At 39.4% G+C, this 19,087-nt stretch overlaps 2 protein-coding genes across 2 annotated transcripts; both read right to left on the bottom strand.

The window, feature by feature from the left end:
• Positions 1–234: 234 nt before the first annotated feature.
• On the bottom strand, positions 235–14,111 carry LOC125890421 (proepiregulin-like). The gene is made up of 5 exons (XM_049579046.1): positions 13,821–14,111; positions 6,849–6,932; positions 5,552–5,678; positions 5,309–5,455; positions 235–1,551 (listed from the first exon to the last, which is right to left on the bottom strand). The coding sequence occupies exons 1-5, from the start codon at positions 13,858–13,860 to the stop codon at positions 1,491–1,493; spliced, it is 459 nt and encodes a 152-aa protein (XP_049435003.1). The 5' UTR covers positions 13,861–14,111; the 3' UTR covers positions 235–1,490.
• A 2,275-nt stretch (positions 14,112–16,386) lies between these two features.
• Positions 16,387–19,010, bottom strand: epgn (epithelial mitogen homolog (mouse)). The gene is made up of 5 exons (XM_049579045.1): positions 18,884–19,010; positions 18,407–18,523; positions 17,762–17,882; positions 17,462–17,614; positions 16,387–16,811 (listed from the first exon to the last, which is right to left on the bottom strand). The coding sequence occupies exons 1-5, from the start codon at positions 18,915–18,917 to the stop codon at positions 16,757–16,759; spliced, it is 480 nt and encodes a 159-aa protein (XP_049435002.1). The 5' UTR covers positions 18,918–19,010; the 3' UTR covers positions 16,387–16,756.
• Between the last annotated feature and the right edge of the window lie 77 nt (positions 19,011–19,087).

Here is a 19,087-nt window from a genome sequence, read left to right as displayed (position 1 = left end):
ATCACTGTACACATTTTGACTTGTCACAGCAGGCAACACACAGGTGGAACTAGTGACACTAACGACGGCTCACAGGAGCAGAGCACTGGAGCTGTCAATCACACACAGCTGTTACTCATCAAAGTAATTACACCTGTCATGATGCACACTGTGAACAAGATCTTCTGAGGCTTTCAGTATACATAAAGCTACACCCTGACTTCCTATGTATAGCTCAAAATAAAGACACCACAGTTACATTTGGAAACTTTTTTTATTTATAACATGATTGACTTTTACTTACTGTTACTCAGTAGACGGTAGCAAAACCGTCTGTGAACATGCACTCGGTATTAATACAGTTCGAAAAACAAAATTCACACTTGTGTGGAAGATCTGAAGACCAGAGAAGATCTGCAAAGTTAAAAGTCAGTGTTTAAATGAAGGAGCACAAGTTGTAAGTTCGAAATGCGCTTGCTTTAATTGATGTTTTATTAAACACGTTTTCCAGCTAATACTGCTATTGCGAAAATGTCATGTGTGAAAAAAACCAGGACAGAGATATTTTTTGTCAAGGGAACTATTGATCACATGGAAGAAATATGTGAAAACTGTGTAAATATTAGAGAAGAATGTGAAGACTCTCGGCTGTACCCTTCAGACAGCAACAATGAAACAGAAAAAGAAATTTATAGAAGAGTTAAAAAAAATTAAGTTCATTTTTGTGGCTGTAACAGAGCTTCCAAAGCAAGACAAGATTCCAGTGTATACAATAATACTTTGTAATAAATTATCAAAATACCGGTAAGAAAACTGTCTGAGCACATTATAAAACACAGAACTGTCACACTGCTGTTTATAGACAATAATGGCTTTTTAAAATATTCATCAAAGAAACAAAAGACAAGAAAGCAACAATAAATACAAACTAAACCAGGCAGAAGTGTTAGGTATAAATTAAAATAGTGTAAAACAGTGTGGGACTGTACTGTAGGGAGACAGAAGGCTGCTCAGTGGTGAAGACTTTATTTTCAGTAAGTTTTATTTTTTGTTCTCTTTGATCTGCAACCTCGCTGCACCTCAAAATGAGCTCTTTGAAATCTTTACGTCAGTCACACATTAACGGGGCACATGTAATTTTTAGGTTTACCTCTTGTTTAACAAACGCAGGCCTAAATTTCTAAAAGTATGCAGGGTCAGAGATGTTCAGCAATCCTTTTCCCTTGACCCACCATCACTGTCACCCCTTTGAGTCTTTAACCATTCATCTTTTCAAACATGAGGGCAGCAGGTGCTGAAACATGAGACCCAGCGCTACTGGAAACAACAAAAGCTGCTTCTTTGTCATCATCTTAATCTCTCTGTGCCAATCTGCCTGCCTGGTAAAGTGATCCAAAGCCGTGTGACGTCCAGTTAACCAGAAACTGAGTGAAAGCTCGTCAGGTATGTTGAAATTTTCTTGTAGAAAACTGGGTTTGCCTTTTCCAGCGGCGGATGTAGTGGGTGTGCGTCTAAGCTGTCTGGACTCCTTTGTAACCCTGCCGCTTCTGCTGGCGTGTGTTTTTCTTATACCTGTAAAAAAATAACACAGATCATCACTTACTTATTTCAAAATATGTGCTAATCAAATTATTGACGCTGTTTTCTACCATCTTTAAATGAAAAGCCATGTGAGGAAATGAAAACTGCACGGTGACCCAGTTTAAATGTCCAAAGAAATGTCTTTGAGATAATAATCATTGTCTGTGGTTTGACGTGTCTCTGCATGAAACAGAACAGGATGTTGAGGCAGACTTTACGTCACGAGGGGCTTGATTTGAAACCCAAGGTACACCTGCAGGTTTTACATGATGACAGCCGTTGTGTCTGAGTCATGATCTCAAGTCTATGATCACACTTTATTTGCATGTTACCAGAAACTAAATGCATCAGCGAACTAGAATCTACGGTTGTACACCAGTGAAGAAATGCCAAATTTGAAGAAATTCCCTCCAGGTGTTCTTGAGATATCACATTCATGAGAATGCAACAGACAAGGTCACAGTGACCTTGAGCTTTGACCACTGACCACCAAATTCAAATCAGTTCATCCTTGACTCAAAGTGGGTGTTTGTGCCAAATGTGAAGAAGTTTTCTCGAAGTGTTCTCAAGATATCACATTCACAAGAATGACGTGGATGCAAGGTAACAGTGACCTTGGTTTTTGACTTTTGACCACTAAAATCTAGTAAATTCATCCACGCGAAACACTCGTGCCAAATTAGAAAAAAATTCCACAAGGCATCTTGAGATATCACAGTCACTAGGATAAGATAGATGAGGTCACAATGCCCTTGACCTATGACCACCCAAATCTGATCATTTCTTTCTTGAGTCCAGGAAGAGTCCAATTTGAAGAAATTCCTTCAAGGCTAAGGCATTACATTCATGAGAATGGGACTGGTGTACAGCTAGACTGGTGGACAGGTGGATGGGCAGACAAACAACCCGAAAACATAATGCCTCCAGCCAAGGCTATCGCTGGCACAGAGGCATATAAAGTTTAAAAACTTTTTTAAAAACTTAAATTAGGCAAAATTCAATTTTCATTTAACAAGAACCTGAAAACAAGCTATGTTTCGTAGCATTAAAAAATGACATTTTAGAGAAGCAACAGGAGTCAAAAGAGGCAACAAAGCCAATGGATTATTATTACCTGTGCATTAACATGTGAGCAGCACTTTAGCATTTTGTTAGCCGGTCAAGGTGGAGCCAACTTTAACTACTTTGAAAATTCATCTTGTTAAGTTATTTATGGAGTTCTGAAAGTCTAGAATAAGAAAGTTAGGACTCCAGTGTGTGGAGTGTGTAAAATGTTAAAAGTGTGTAAAAAGATATTTTTTGACATTTTCATGTTCATTTGATAGTGAGAGACAGGTATGAAAGGGGAGAGATGTGAGAAGACCTGCAGCAAAGGGCCCTGGCCCAGACTTGAACTCAAGCCACTGTGGTAAGGACTCAGCCTTACTGATACACACTCTACGCAGTGAGCTACTGTGGCATCCAGCATGTAAAATGTTAATCTACAGAGCAACTCCTACATCAGTTAAAAATGGTGCAGTAATTCAGTATTATAGTGCTACAGTTCTATATTTAGTTTTAACATGTTGTGGAGTACAAGTAGCCCATTACAACACATTCTCACATATCGACATCTGATCATGGACTCCAGATATGACGTGCAAGGTACCCTGGGTGTGTTGGTTGTTGACATTCTGTGACGCCATGTCAAGTTCTATCTGTTGCATGCATTGTTTTCTTTCAAAATACACTTCCATTCTCACAGGAAATTCACTGTTTACATACTGTCTCTAAAATAAACGCGCTACGTCAGTACAACAACCTGCATTGACGCATGTGGTTAGGTTTGGGCAACAAAAACATGTGGTTAGGTTTTGGAAAAAAGAAAAAGGTTTGGCTTTAGAATCTGGCGGAATGCGAACACCATGTTAGTGTTTGTTAGACCCATCCACCACCACTCCTGCACGCCCTGTTCGGACTTTCACTGCCTTAACTTTTGTTCTTATCTGATGTCAACGTGGATTTCGATACTTCGGAGTGAGATTGGGTTGAATATTACGTTACAGAAAATGGAAATACTCAAGTACCTCAAAACACAACATTTACATATCATCATCTTACAAGCTGATAAGGCGAACTTGTTCACAAAGAATTGCTCATTTACACATCCAGCAGTTACAGAGCAACATTTGCTTTCATTTGGAGTCGTGTTACTGTCCAGTATTCACTATCTTTTAGCTCCGCCTTTGGTCTCCACCAACTTCTGAGGAAAAAATCCGACTTTTTAGCTACTAAATCCTTCACTATGTTCACCAGCTTGTTGCTTACTGTGTCTCACAGCTGTTTGGTGCTAGGTAGGTAGCATACAGTGGATTTTTACAGCTTTTTTTTGCCTGCTGCAGCTGTAAACGACACAATGGCTACAGTTACATGATGGCTTGTCATTCGGGATGAAATAAATCTGAATGAAATCATTCAGAATTAAAGTGCTTCCAGGTAGTTTACATGGGAAATATTCATTCCGAATGAGGGTTTACACGGGAGATCAGTTCAATCGCCTTTATTCAGGTCTGCGCAAGGTTTGGGTCAGGGAAGGTTTCTGATTGGATAGGAGGCGGGGCGGATGTTACATGTTTACGTTTACCGGAAGAAAACACTGTAGTCCTCGCTCCGGATAACAAGATGTTTGACGACGCCGTTATTAGTGCCTTTTTCAGGCGTGTTTTGCTTATATTCTTGAAGCAGCAGTACGACAACAACCTTGTTCTGCTAATGCTTCATCTGTTGTGCAGGAGAAGGGAGGCAGAAGACCGTGCTGTGGCGAATGGAAACCGGTGAGTGCAACAAGTCCGACTGCTCTAGCTCAGCCCGTTGCTATGCAGCCCGTTGCTATGCGCGCTATATACGTCATTGCACCAGAAGGGCAAGGAAAAGAGCATGCGCAGAAAGACCGGAATGAACTTAAAGAGGAATGAGTGTAAACATGCACACAAAATTCTTTCATTCGGAATGACAAACGGAATAAACCATCTCCTTTAATCGGATTTAATTTTCAATCGGAATGACCATTTTTCAATCGGAATGGCTGTTCATTCCGATTAAAAGTGGAATTAAACTGTCCATGTAAACGTACTGAGTGAGAGCCGTAGGAATGAATCACAACAGTTAGTGTGAGTTCAAACTCACTGTAAAGCTCCATTAAGTCAAGGGAAGCAGCAGATTCAGGTGTTAAGTCTCTCTAGGTTCGTCACCAGGAGCAACCACTTTTACATTGTCCCGCTGTTTTCACAGTTATTTTAAACATTGTTTTTTACAAATATTGATCTTAGCCATTCTTCCAGTAACTACTGGATATGATTGGGATTTTGGTGTATGAATATTCTGTTTTGAGAAACCTGGATATGCTAGCTGGAGTTATCCAACAGACTGCAGCATCTAAACACTTTATCTGGGTTTCTGATTGTTTTCTGCCATTGAAGGATACTGTGGAGATACGGCATGAGGAATGAAAGGTGAGCATTTGAAGGAAGTCAATTAAAGAATTGAAAATGTAATGTTTTCATTTAAAAAAGTGTTTTGGAAGTTGGCCAGCTTCATCCTTACAATGCATCTATTGCTATCAGCAAGCCACATCAACATCATACCATTACAAACAGTTAAGTTACATGAAAAGTCATTACTCTTGCAAACACACACACACACACACACACACACACACACACACACACACACACATACTCACTCACTCACTCACTGACTAAATCCTTACCATTTGCAGCAGAAGTAGAGAGCTCCAGCCAGACCTATAATCAGCAGACTCACACAGAAAACGGTCACAATAATCTGCTCTTCTCCCATTGGCTGAACAACGAGCTCCGGGTTGCTACACCTGGGGCCGTAGAAGCCCCTCTCACACCTGCAACACAAAGAGACGAGTCATGCATGATCACACCTGATAATTAAAACTAGCAGACACACACACACAGACGCACACATAGGATCATGATCGTACTTGCAGTGGTGCTCATTGATGTCCACCAGCAGCATGCACTGGCCGTTGTTCATGCAGTAGCTGTCAAAAGTGCTGTCGCAGTTCTGTGTTGATCGCTTCACCACATGAGGGCGCTCTTCTCCCTGTCCTGAAACACCAACAACAAGACAGCTGATGGAAATCTTTTCACAGGAAACTGCATCATTTACACTGAGAGGGAATACATATTTAGACACATCAAGCAGACAGCAGGTGTTTAGACACCCTCTGGTCTCGTTGACTAATCCCCAAATCTGAGTATTAAGCTACCACTGTGACAGGTATTTATTACCTCAACTGTGTTTGCATTGTTCCATTTTTTTGCAGTAATAAAATTGCCATTATTGGGATGTGAGAGTGCAGAATCAGTAACATCTTCTTAACCACCAAAACTCAATTTTTATATGCAATATTTGTTTTAGAACTGCAACAATTAGTCGATCTAAAGGAAATAAATCTGCAGCTAATAGTCATTTCAATTATTTTTCAAGCAAAACTGTCAAACCAGTGGTGGTTCTGAAATGCTAAAAGTTGTTGCTTTTTAAGTCTTACATTAAAGTAAATTAAATATTTGGGGGATTGAGACATTTGATGACATCACCGTGTGCCCTAGCATGATAGGACGAGCATTTGGAGACGCAGATGGAGGCGTGCGTCTACTGCTAGCTCACCTAGCACCACTGAGCTAGCTAATGTTACAGCTTGGGAATGGAAGACACCATTGATGTTAACATCTCACACTCTCTTGAGCTCAAGTCTCTTGTCCATGAGTAAATGCACACTTCCTTCAGGGCAGTGATACGGTTGGTGGGTGTACTTCGGTAGAAAGAAAATAGCTCTACATGAAACTGCTCACAACAAGGTCTGTGGATTATCTTGAGCAACCAGGTCATAAATTCTGGAAAGACACATTGTTGTTGAGTTTTTTTCTCTTGGCGCTTTGAACACCAAAATATTGGAGAGAAGGCAGACATCTCTACGATATCTTCAACGCTCTGCAACTCACACCAAAACAATCTGGACTGATAAACAGCACTACGGGTGAGAGGAAAAATATGTTTTTGCTGTACTACTGCAGAGTTCATCAGTGTTACAACACTCTTTATGCCGTGCTGCACCAAAAATAAAACACATGATACTAAATGCAAAAAGTTCTAGTTCTCCAAATGCATTTCAACACTTTGAATTATGGTTTTTTTATAGTATTTCAAAGACATGCATGTTTTTTATACTGTACTTCACAAATAAAGTGATTTGTTACATTTGTGTGGGTGAATACCTGCAGAGAGAGAGGAGCTGTCTGGAGTCTGCAGTCTGGACGAGACGCTCTTGGTGAGAACATACGGCCAGAGCAACATGACACCTGTTGAAAAGAGAATTTTGGTCTCATTAATTACACTGGATTAAAGGTCATTCGGTCAGCTTTGTATGGGTATTGAGTTTTACCAGCCCTGTGTAGGTTGTTGTTATGTTATGTGGCTACCAACCTTTTCGGCAGGTATCCTCTGAAAATAAATGTGACTTATGAGCTGTGATCTGTTTGGAAAAGTGATCTTCTTTTCTCAAATTGTCTAATTTCAATTATTTAAGTGGCCTGAAAAGGTATTTATCTAATATTTCACAAGGAAAAATGAACTGTTAGAGCAGTGGTTCCCAATTGGTCCAGCCACGGGGTCCAGTTTTCTCCTTAGTCATTATTTTAAGGTCCACAAAGTTTAATATTCAGCGTCATAATTGCATTTGGCCATGCCATCAAGCTAGTTTGCTGTCTTTGTTAACTGTCCATTATTCACTCACTCTACATCAGGCAATGGCAAAAGCTCTGTGCTGGAAATTCACTGTACTTCAAAATTTAAGTGTGATTTTTACAAACTTGACACATTCACGAGTCACTTGCGGTCCATTCAGAATGGACCCGTGACCCACTTTTGGACCACGATCCACCAGATGGGAACCACTGGATTAGAGAAAACCAGAAAACAGTTTTTTCATTATCTCAGATCATGATCCTGGGACTCTTTTGGGGGTCCAGACAAATTACTTAACTTGATTTTTAGACATTTTGGTTAACATATTTTTTCGCATTTAATTTCTAACATCAAATGAATTCCATGCCATCAAGCTAGTTTGTTCCCATATGAGCACTGTCCATTATTCACTCACTCTACATCAGGCAATGGCAAAAGCTCTGTGCTGGAAATTCAACATGAGTAAGAAATATTTAAGTGTGATTTTTACAAACTTGACATGATACTGCATCACTTGAGGGCAGTCCATTCAGAATGGACTCCACAGTGATTGTTTGTTTACCGTGTTTTGATAAGACGCCACACCAGCATCAAGAAAAAATTCAAAGATCATAAATATATCTTTTGGCAAGAAACGTGCAATTCCCTGCCAAGTTTCTCTGTGTAAACTTTGCCAACTGGGACATGATGATGTGGTGTGGCCCGTGTTGCCCGGCCCCACATGCCTGTACCAGCCTGCACAGCTTTATAATGCACTGCATTAGCAGACGCCCACATTCCTGCAGATGGGAGAGGGAAAAAAAAAAAAACACATGAACCTGGATGCACGATGTGTCTGGTTATGACTGGTTATGAATCTGGTTATACTCGCTATAAAAGCCTGGCCATGGCGCCTTCTCTGGGTTTCTGTTCCTGTCTGTTGTTATGGCTGCAGAGATATTTTCCTCTGTTTTCTGTGAGAGGACGCAGCCTGGTTGTTGGGTGTTCCTGACGTGGCTGATGGGTGTAAAGTACATAGTGCACTCGAGCTGGAAGTATTGACGAAGCAACTTTGCTGTATTACCAATTAATTACTGTCCAATCAACCCATTTATATCATTAGTCACTGACTCACTGTAATCTGGCAGAAGCTGGTTCTATCCACCCATCTCCCTCGCTTTAATTTGGACGGGAGTTACAACAGTACTTTTCCAACAGTTTGCGCAACCTTTGGCTTTGTGAAAAGTTTAATATGCAACACTGAACTGGTTCATACAAATATAAATAAATGTAGGGTAAAGGTGAGCAGCGCATAGTAAGCCTACTTTATCTGACACTGATAATCAAGAGGAGCTAAATGAGGGATGGTTATCAGTGCAGGTAAACTCCTATCATGATGGATAGCCCATTAATACACAGTGTAAATAAACAAAGGGAGGAATAAAAGCGGCAGTTGCATAGAAATTACTACAAAATTCTAAAGTGGTTTATTTCAGGAGGCAAAAGAAAAAAAATCCAAATGAAAAATTAGCATTCATATGATGACTTGCAGTTGTTGTGATGTCAGAATGTGAGTACATTTACTCAAGTACTGCGCTTGAGCACTGTTTTGAGGTACTTGTTCTCTCCACTGCACTTCACAGGGAAATGTACTTTTTCCCCTAGTATTTTCCACTATAATTACTGGTTGTTTTTCAGTTTACAACATTTTTGTGGCACGGTGGCGCAGTGGTAAGCATTGTCTCCTCACACCAAGAGGGTTACTGGTTCAAACCCAGGGTGGGGGAGCCCTTTTGCACAGAGATTGCATGTTCTCCCCGTGTCAGTGTGGGGTTTCTCTGGGTACTCATGCAGATTAGGTCAATTGGTGACTCTAAATAGCCCCCACCATGTCAAGCTCCGCCTGTTACATGCATTGTTTCTTTTCAAGATACAGGTTATGTCGTTTTTCCTTCAACAACAAACCCATGTGGTTATGTTTGGCCAACACACACACACATGGTTGGGTTTAGGCAACAAAAGAACAGGGTTTGGCTTTAGTGAACACTGGCTTCTTGGGTGAAAGTCGGTGGTTGTTGGATTCATCTAACCACCCTCCCACTCATCCTACTCGGACTTTCACAGCCTTAATTTTCGTTCTTGTCCCACCGCGTTTCCCCCTGACCCCGCTGGGTTGGCCACATATCATGCCGAAAGGGCCGTGAAAGGACAGCTATTTTGTTGGTGTCTGATGTTGGAAGTCACTGCCCAAGCGCCAGATTTCGGTGATTTCGGAGTGACACAGGGTTGTGTGATGACATCACAGATTTTTAAATCGCTTTTTTCAGCTCGAGGAAGGTTTTAAACATAGGCTATAAAACGTCCATGGATCAAAACTCATAATACAAAGAGTCATAACTGACCTTGTTTGCAGTTCAAGGTGTCTGGTCAACAGTTAAATAGATGTCTCTTTTATAATGGCAGTCTACAGGGAAAATACTTTTTGGGCCGCAGGGTTTTTTTTGGGGGGGGGGGGGGGGGGTTTGGCCACTGGGAAAAACTGGAAACAAGGCCAAGCAGTGTTCCTGGTGGCCTGCTATATATGTAATGAGCAGAAGCTAACACACTGTCCCTATGCATCCAAAACTGACACTACAGAGGTACCTAGAGCGGCATAGTTTGAAGCATTGTAATACTGGTACATTCACCTCAGCAAGGCATCTGAGTACCTCCTCCACTTTTGGGTACGCAACAGTTTATACAAGCTTGAATGTTCTATGACTTTTTATAGAGAGGAATAACCCTGAACAACAAGCAAATGACAGATTTAATCAGACCGCATGTGCTTTCAAATAATAAATCTTCCATTCACGGTTTAATTGCCAACATCCTTCAGCATCCCTCAGGCTCTGAGCTCAGCATGTGCGTCAACTGATTAACACAGGTATGTGGCAAAGGCCCTCACCTGACTCCAAAAACTTCCACTCAGGGCAATCTTTTCAGTACTTTACACTTGAATTATTAAAAGTAAAAGAATATCATTACACACGGGACGGACCCGTTGTTTAAAATTAGTGGATTAATACTTATTAGCATTTTAATACAACTGGTTGAGGTAACTTAAATTATTGTGTACATAACAATACATACAGTTTTATCAGGTGGTCATATCTTTTGTAGGTTTTGATCTAGCTGCTGTCCATAAAATGTAATGTAAAAAGTGTCATATTTCGCTTTGAAATGTAGTGGAGAATAAGTATAAAATAGCATGATGGAAAGTAGAAGCACTGTCTTGACAAACTATGCATGCATGTAATGCACAAGTAATAATAATCCTGTGGTTTAACATATAATATAAAATTTTAGGACCATTCTGCTGCTAAATGAGTACGTTAATTTTACTTTTGATACTCAGAGGATATTTTATTGGTACTGGTTATTTTATTGGTACTTAAATACTTTTACCTAAGCACATTTTTAAGTCTACAGCTTTTACATCCAATGGAGCATTTTTGTTACTTCTTGGTACTTGAGTAAACGATCTGTCACCACACTGAAAACTGCAAAGCAAAAACAGTAATTAGTTGTCAGATAAATGTAGTGGAGTCAATGGGGATGAGTAAAAGTTCAAGGTTAAGTATTTAGATTGTTTATTTAAGTAAAAGTTGCAGTTCCAAAATGGGAAAATACTCTAGTAAAAGTACTAGTCCTGCATTTAAAATATTACTTAGGGTTAATGAAAATACAGAAGTACCGCCAGCTAAATGTACTGAAAATATCAAAAGTATGACTATTCATTTTGCAGGAAAAATGGCACCTGTGAGTGTTATTAGACATTATTGGATCATCAAGACTGGTGCATCAGTTTGTCAAAATGCAACTAATTTAAACCATCTTATGTGGACTACTGTTGGTTTAATCTTCAACAATTTTTTGTATTTCATAAAATGACAAAGAAAAGTACAATAGTTCAGCCTAAAGTAACAGAGTAAAAATATAAAGTAGCATAAAATGTAAATACTTGAGTAAAGGTTTTGTACAAGGAATGCAAAGCGAGCATAGGAGGGGCTTAACAGGATGATGGGCAGGGAAGGTAAAAAAAAAAAAGCCAAGTGTGAATACTGTAGATTGTGGTCAGTTTGTTAATGATCTGAACATCTGTTATAGAAGGTTTGATGTGAAAGACCCAAGGATAGGCTGCAGCACCGTTGGCAAGCAGATAGGTAGCTACGAAACTATTCAACTGTCAAAACCAGACCCAACAAAGCCCCAGGACCTGATGAGGTCTGAGAGTACTTAAAGTGTGCTCTGACCAGCTTACAGGGCCTGTCACTCAGTTGACTGCCAAACAGTTGGTTTTTTCCATACTCACAGAACAAAATCTACTGTCTCCTAAAGATTTTAGACCAGTTCAACTCACTTCACTCGTATGGTGCTTTCAGACCTAGAGTTGTCTTGCTTTGGTCCGAATCAGGGACTAATTTTGTTACAAAGCTGTACAATTGCCTAGAGTTGGTTCGTGTTCTCACGGCAGCATTTACAAGCGGATCAGATCAAATGCCTTGAGAGAGAAAGCTGCTCTTGATTGGTCAGAATTTCCATGCAGGAAAATCCAGGAAGTAAAAAAGACGTTGAAGAAGAGTACACTTGCGAGATAAATGTGACACTTTCTAATGTCACAATGGAGGGACAACTACGCAGGTTGATTTTAGCGCTGCTCATCGTGGACTATATTGCTGTCATTGTTCATTTTAGTCAAACCATACAGTTTGAAAACGAGGCGCAGCTCCAACTAGAAAACAATGTTTTGATGCATTGGATGTGCTGAATGTGCATATTAAGGCAGTACAGGAGGAGGTGCACATTAATAATCCTCCAGGACTGTAACATGCTCATGGTTAACCCAAACAATGTGTCATGTGACTGCATTTGGTTCAGATCGAGATCGGAACATGTTCTCACCACAAATGAACCGCACCAGAGTTCTTCTCCTCAAGAATGTGCACACCTGAGTGTGATTGCTGTGTTCACACCTGCCCAAATTAACTGCACTTAGGGGGCAAACTAACTTGAGTTCGACTGAACCAAACCAAACAGGGCAGGTGTAAAAGCACCCTTAGCTAAGTGTATGGAGGGAGTGGTCAGCATCCATCTTAAGTCCTCTGTAGGGGATCAGCTCGACCCCCTGTAAGTTACTTAAAAATCACACAGGGGGACAGAGGATGCTATTCTCACCATAGCGGACCATATAGCAAGACACCTACAACAACCAAAATCATTTGCTCATGTACTTTTTAATGATTTTAGCTCTGATTTTAACATGATGCAAATCAACACTCTTTTAGATTGACTTTTTAAGATGAACGTCAATGGTGGTCTTATTCATTAAATATGAAACTGTTTTTTTTTAACTGAATGTCCTCAGAGGGTTTAAATGAATGGGTCTACTCAGACAAGCTTGTTTTAAATACTGGGGCACTGCAGGGCTGTGTGCTCTCACCACTACTGTTTTCCATTTATACAAATAAAATGAATAATGTCAAGCTGTATGAATATGCAAATCATTTTGCTCTGGTTAGTCTTCTCCTGAAGATAATGCCATGTATGAAGAGGCTTACTTCATGACAAGAAAAGTGGAGATGATGAGGCCAAAACAAAAGAACTTATAAATGGTACCAGTCATATCCTCCCTGTCATCATATTTAATAACCAGCCTGTGGAAAAGTGGAACAATTCAGGTACTTGGTCACAACTATTGATCAGACAGTAACTTTTAATGGAAACTCAGAGAGCATTTCCAAGAGATCCAATCAGCACCTGTTTTTAATCAGGAAGCTGAAGAGCTTCACTGTTAGCCAACACATACTTCCAATAGCATAGAGAATCCTGGTTAAAAGCATTTTATCATTTAACATTACAGCATAGTGGCAACCTGAGTGCAAGGAGCAAAAACAAGCTCTCCATTGTCATTAACATTAGAGGTAAGTCACAGAAGCAAGTCAGCACTATCTGACAGTGCTGTACACAGGAAGGCTAAACATATAATTGCCAATTCCTCACTTCTGTTACACTCAGAGTTTGAGCTGCTTCTGTCTGGGTGTCGATTTAAGATCCATAGAGCCAGTCAGAACAAATATAAGAAGTCCTTTATTCCCTGTGCCATACAGGCAATGAACACAGGATGACTGTATCAGGAACACTACTGTTGTTATAAGATGTGCTCTCTTTTACTATTTATTTGCCTGTTTGCACTGTAAAATAGTAACAGTAGTCTACCTCAGAAGTGCATTTTAATAAAGTATTTGCGTAAATGTTCTCAGTTAGTTTTTATCTAAGTAGCTTTAATGTCTTTTCTGGTGTCTGTGCTTTGCTGAGTTTAGCTGTAGGTGGATTACCTGTCGTGTTTCTGACCTGATCTCAGCTCTGCTTTAACAGTAATAACTTCAAACTGAGTTCACACCTGAATCCCCCCAGCTCTAATCCACACCTCAAATAAGTATGTGAACTTGACTTTGTATCAAACACTAAAAAAAAACAGAACTTACCGATTAGTGAGAGGAGCGCGGAGGGTTTGCTGTTCCCCATCTCAGAGCCGACAGGTCGTTGACAGGAGGCTCGCTCGGTGGGCTCTCAGGTGAGGAGCAGTGTGGATTAAAGACACTTCCGATTTGCCAAAATAACTATTAGATAAAGGGGGGCAAGCGATACCTCCTCTGGCAGATCCTGACGGACTCAATCCTGCGGCCTGGGTGTGGTGACAGACTCCTGTAATTTAGACAATTTAACACTTCAAAGGTCCAAATAAAAAGAGAGACCCTGAAGGCACGGTTTTACCGAGAGGAAAAAAACAAGGAGGAGCTGCTCCTGTCATCCCTCTATCACAGATGGGCTTTTTTATTTATTTATTTAACAGAAAGTGGTGGAAGAAGAATTTGGATCCTTTACTTGAGAAAAAGTCAAACTACAATGTAAAAATACTCTACAAATTTAAGTCCTCCATTCAAAAAGAGTCAATGTGGAGATTTTTATATACTGTATATTTAGGGTTAGTTGTAAGGGTTGCTTGAAAAGTCTGTTCAACACAATTCATTCAATACAATTTTATCTATATACATGAAAAGTCTCCATAGGTATCCGTACAGGTATCCATCCATCTGTTAGTCTATCATCGATATTCAGTAGTTGGACTGATAGATGTGCATGGGTTGGATACAGATGTCAAATGTATGAATATTTGCAAGACTGTGAAACTGTGTGTCAATAACATACCTGACATATGACAAACACAAAGTATACCTCATTCAATTAAGCACATTAGTTCAAACTGAACATTAGTTTGCAAAGAAGGAGTGCAAAATAGATAAAGTGCACTATAGGAAGCTTAGCTGTAGGTAACACCTGCTGGATGTTGGTAACATAGCTCAAAATAATGATATATTTTAGGCAACAGGGCAGTAGTTAAGATGACATATGGTTGGATCCGGTGACTGACATAGACAGCTCAGTAATTGCAAAACAAGTATGACAAAGAAATGTACCTATGCTGGCTGAAAACGCTCTTTGTTACTGAACTCAGCTGAAACACGTCTAATCTTTGTGGAATTTTGTGGGTTTGGTGGTATTGTGGTCAACTGGCCGGAAGCTTGAAAGGATCGACCCTGTGTAACCACATAAAACGTCCATGTTACAATTTACCCCGTTAGGTTGTGCTCCACACTCCCCTATAAAGTAGCATAAAATGGAAATACTCGAGTAAAGTTCAAGTACTTCAAAACTGTTTCTAAGTGCGGTGTTGAGTAAATGTACTTAGTCACTCTTATAGTTACTTTCCACCAGTGCAGACAAATGTGGGTTAAGCACATAGTTTGGAGCAATGGCGTAAGATAGTTATGATGGGCCCCATGTTGTCATGCTCATATTGTCTCGTCATATGATCCGAGACTTGACACTAGATAGCATCAACATACATATTAGTCAGCAATCATCACTGCATATTTGTATACAACAAAAAATACCAAAGAAAATAAGAAATTATTAATTTAACAAATTGAATAGTTGATTTATAGTTATTGAATAAGCATAACATTTTTTATAGATGCCACTGACTATTGTACAAAAAGAAAAGTTAAACATGACAGAGATGGGTTTAAATTTTTAAGGACATATATGACACTGTTTTTAATTTAACATGAGTTGTTCTTTGAACACAGGCATATTTTCAAACTCATAAGGACCCACTGTCCACCCAATTCATTGTTGGAGGACCCACTCTCTCTTTGGGCCCCCCACCTCATGAGCTCCAGTGCAACCGCACTGCCTGCCCTTAGTTTGGAATCCTAATTAAAGGTTACCTGTGATATTCCTTTAGATACTTACAGTTTTGATTATTACCCTTTGATTTTGTTTATAATGTAAAGTAATGAAATAAGAATATTTAAGCTCAGTAATGACTCATTATTTTTTTTTAATCTTTCCTTATTCTTAAAAAAAATAAAGTCATAAAATGACCCCAAAACTGCTGAACAAGTTTACTGTTTAAACTGATATTTCACAGAATATTCACATATAATTTATTATAATAGAAACGCATGGTGGTCCCTTGCATGGTGACTTCACTGATGTGATTTTAACAGATGTGTGTTGATACATGCTCTCTGTAGCATGTAACTTTCTTTGTTGTTTGTTTAAGCAGATTTTAATCAGTTGCAAAATGTTTCTTCGTCATTAACAGCGTAGCAGATCAAAACATATGATTGTATATTCCCCTCCCTTGAACACTCCTGTTTTACGTTATCCACTCCATAAACTCTGATCTCAGATCTGCTGTTTGTGCATGTGCACTGTTTGGTGTGTAAGCCTTTAGGGTCGACAGAAGACTCTTGTACAGTTTGTGCATCAATGGTCATTATCCCTTCAAGGAAGTAATGCATGAATTTGACATTTGTGTCAAATTAGGGACATCACGAGTCACCTTTGCAATTTATTTTCAAACCCCCACCCCCAAACAGCAACATTATCTCCTGCTAAATTGAAAATGCTCCTTGAGCCGTGTGTGTGTGTGTGTGTGTTTATTTACATTTTACCCACAAAAATTCAAGCAACACATACACATTAATTTTCTGAATTTATTACAAAATTTTAAATAAAAAAGTTGAACACTTGAAATAAGTTAATTGCTACATTACAATAAATAGTCATCTGTTCTCTCTCATTCTTTCACGGATAATTTAGTGAATCATATCTGAACCTGTTTGACATGAATAGACACAGTTTAGTTTTTCCTCAATTGTTTGAATGATGTTAAATAGTGGTCTTCTTTACACACATCAAATATCCAATACAGTCTCATAAGTGCTTTGTAGATCATTTCCAATGCTGTGGATTATTCAGTGTGATGAAATGTTATGGTTTGTGTTTAATGAACAGTGATAATGGTGATGACAGCGGTGAAGATGATGATAAACAGATGAGTTGCAGGAGGTCACACTGACGTCTCGGACGCTGCAGATTTTATTAGCGGTGCTGATTTTTTACACCTGGAAAAAAAGATCATCTGAATTAGAACTTGTTCTTGGTAACAATTCAAGACATTTTTAAACAAGACTCTTTTTTTTTTTTTTGTAGGAATTCAGAAATATTCAGATTAAATTTTTTTTTGTAATTCAATGGATTACAAGTACTAATTATAAAAATTGCCGTATAATTTGTATTCAGTAACTGACTACATTGAATATGTGCTTACATTTTGTAATGGTTGAGGTGAAGCTATTTCATCGCTTTCTACACCGTTTGATAGTTTAATCTATAATATTAGATGTTTTTTTTACACATAGTTCATATCCTAACTGTACATACACCAATGCATTTGAAAAGTATTTATTTTATAATTTAAGAGGGTAAACAACCTCAAGACTGAAAAAAAGAAACATTGCGAATTTGTCATTTTGTCTGATGGTGGGAAGAAATCCCAGAGGACTTTGCCATGACTTAATGAGTGATCTCTTGAACATTTTTGGCTGATTCATTACAGGGAGTTCACTTGGCAGGGAGAGACAAACGGAATATGTCCAGAGTGCCAAATGCCAAATGTTTTGAGGCTTTAATACTACAATTCCTCTGCTCCTAACGTGCCCTTATTCCTTCATAAAACTCCAGCACTGTGTGGAGGACGCCTGCAGATACTCACCTCTTATAGACAAAGCAGTAACTTAAGATGCCCAGGACGATGATGAACATGGCCACCCCAAAAATGATGCCGATCAGTTGCTCCAGCTCAGGCAGAGTGCGAGCGTGATCACTGTAGAACAGGCAACGTTGCCCGCTGTACGAGGACGTGCAGCTGCAGACCACACAGACAAAATATGTGAGTGCATTCCAGAGGTGAACACGAACCAACATGCGCATGACGATAAGAGGTGCTGATCATAACTAGAACATATTCAGGAGGCACAGGCTTAAAAAATGTGTGCTGCATAGCATGTCTTACATGCAAGAGGGTTCGTCGCTGTCTTGAGGGTACATGCACTCTCCACCATTTTCACAGTACTTTGCATGTTCACTTCTGCAGGATCTGTGTGAGCGCTCGACCCGAGGTTCCTCCATACTGCCTGCAGAGAGACACAGAGAGAGAAGCTTCGTCAGCAATTATAAACTCTTTAACACAAAAGTATGGGGGCTCATTTGTGCCCTAAATAATCAACTAATGATCGATACATGACGGATTTAAAATCAAAACCAAATGAACAAAATATGCATTTTTTAACGTGTTTCTTTTTTTACCTTATTATTCTGCAATTTATTGATTAATTTATTTCATAAAAACAAAAATAAATTGTAGGAATGAGTGATTATTACATTTTGCATTTGTCAGTTGCTTCTGGCAAATGGCAGCAGGAGGTGGCACCTATACTGCTGTCAATTATTTATCATTTAATTCATTCATTAATTGATTGTTGAGTGGCACCACTGGGCCCCCGTAGAGACTACTGTTCCCCACACAGATTTCTACGTTTTTGCACAAGATGCAATAGATAAATTAACATTTCCATAACTTTGGGGCTCTGTAAACGTCAGCTAAATTACTGATAAAACACAAGTGACACAAAAACCAGATTGCATTGACGACACTTACTGTTGTTGAGCTGTGTGGTCAGAGATGAGATCGACACAGTGGGAGTTGCTGTGGTTGGGAGGTTGTTACTCAGCATTGCGGATCGTCCTGCTGTGATCAGGAGAAGCAGCAGGAAGGCTGGAAATGACCGAAAATATGGATTTAGATTATTAGATTTTACTCTCGCTTCTCTTCTTTCCCTTGTGGTGCTGCAAAACCTGTTGTTTCCAAGTCAAGATTTTTATTATCTTGTTTTTATGTGATTCTTTTACTCATGCCTGCAATGTAGTGATCACAAATATGAGAAAAATGTTGCTCGGCTTTGGTCTAAAGTTATTGCCTTTTTTTTTTACTTTTAAGAAAAGATCAACATTACCAAAACACCACATTTGAATAGTACTGTTACAAGTGTTAAAGCACCTTTTAACTAATCTAAGCAAACTACAAACTCGCCGAATTCTACTCTTTTCAAATCTGACACCGCATAACAAAACTTACCCTTCCCCAGGTATGTCTGTCTATGTGCAAACATCTTGTCGTCTGTCGGCGTTATGTCTGATGTTCTCAGCTCAACTCCTTCTGTGTGATCACCAGCCGGCTTCTGCTGAGTTTATATGCTCCGAGCCCCCTCAAAAAAATGCCAATCAATGAACCGAAAAGTGAAAAGTGAGAGGCATTTCCTTTTCAAAAAATCTATTTGCA

This window comes from Epinephelus fuscoguttatus, linkage group LG6 (genome assembly GCF_011397635.1).
Source record: "Epinephelus fuscoguttatus linkage group LG6, E.fuscoguttatus.final_Chr_v1".
In the NCBI taxonomy this organism is placed as follows: domain Eukaryota; kingdom Metazoa; phylum Chordata; class Actinopteri; order Perciformes; family Serranidae; genus Epinephelus; species Epinephelus fuscoguttatus.
Note: the sequence above shows the minus strand (reverse complement) of the source record. Positions and strands in the feature narration are given on the sequence as shown.

Bases quoted from the DNA above. Each gene is read 5' to 3' on its own strand.
- epgn (XM_049579045.1), bottom strand. From the start codon at position 18,917: ATGTTTGCACATAGACAGACATACCTGGGGAAGG. The intron at 17,883-18,406 runs GTAAGTGTCGTC...GTCTCTCTGCAG, and splicing joins GACCACACAGCTCAACAACA to GCAGTATGGAGGAACCTCGG. The intron at 16,812-17,461 runs GTGAGTATCTGC...CTTTTTTTCCAG, and splicing joins TACTGCTTTGTCTATAAGAG to GTGTAAAAAATCAGCACCGC.
- LOC125890421 (XM_049579046.1), bottom strand. From the start codon at position 13,860: ATGGGGAACAGCAAACCCTCCGCGCTCCTCTCACTAATCG. The intron at 6,933-13,820 runs GTAAGTTCTGTT...TCTTTTCAACAG, and splicing joins CGCGCTCCTCTCACTAATCG to GTGTCATGTTGCTCTGGCCG. The intron at 5,679-6,848 runs GTATTCACCCAC...TTGGTGTTTCAG, and splicing joins CAGCTCCTCTCTCTCTGCAG to GACAGGGAGAAGAGCGCCCT.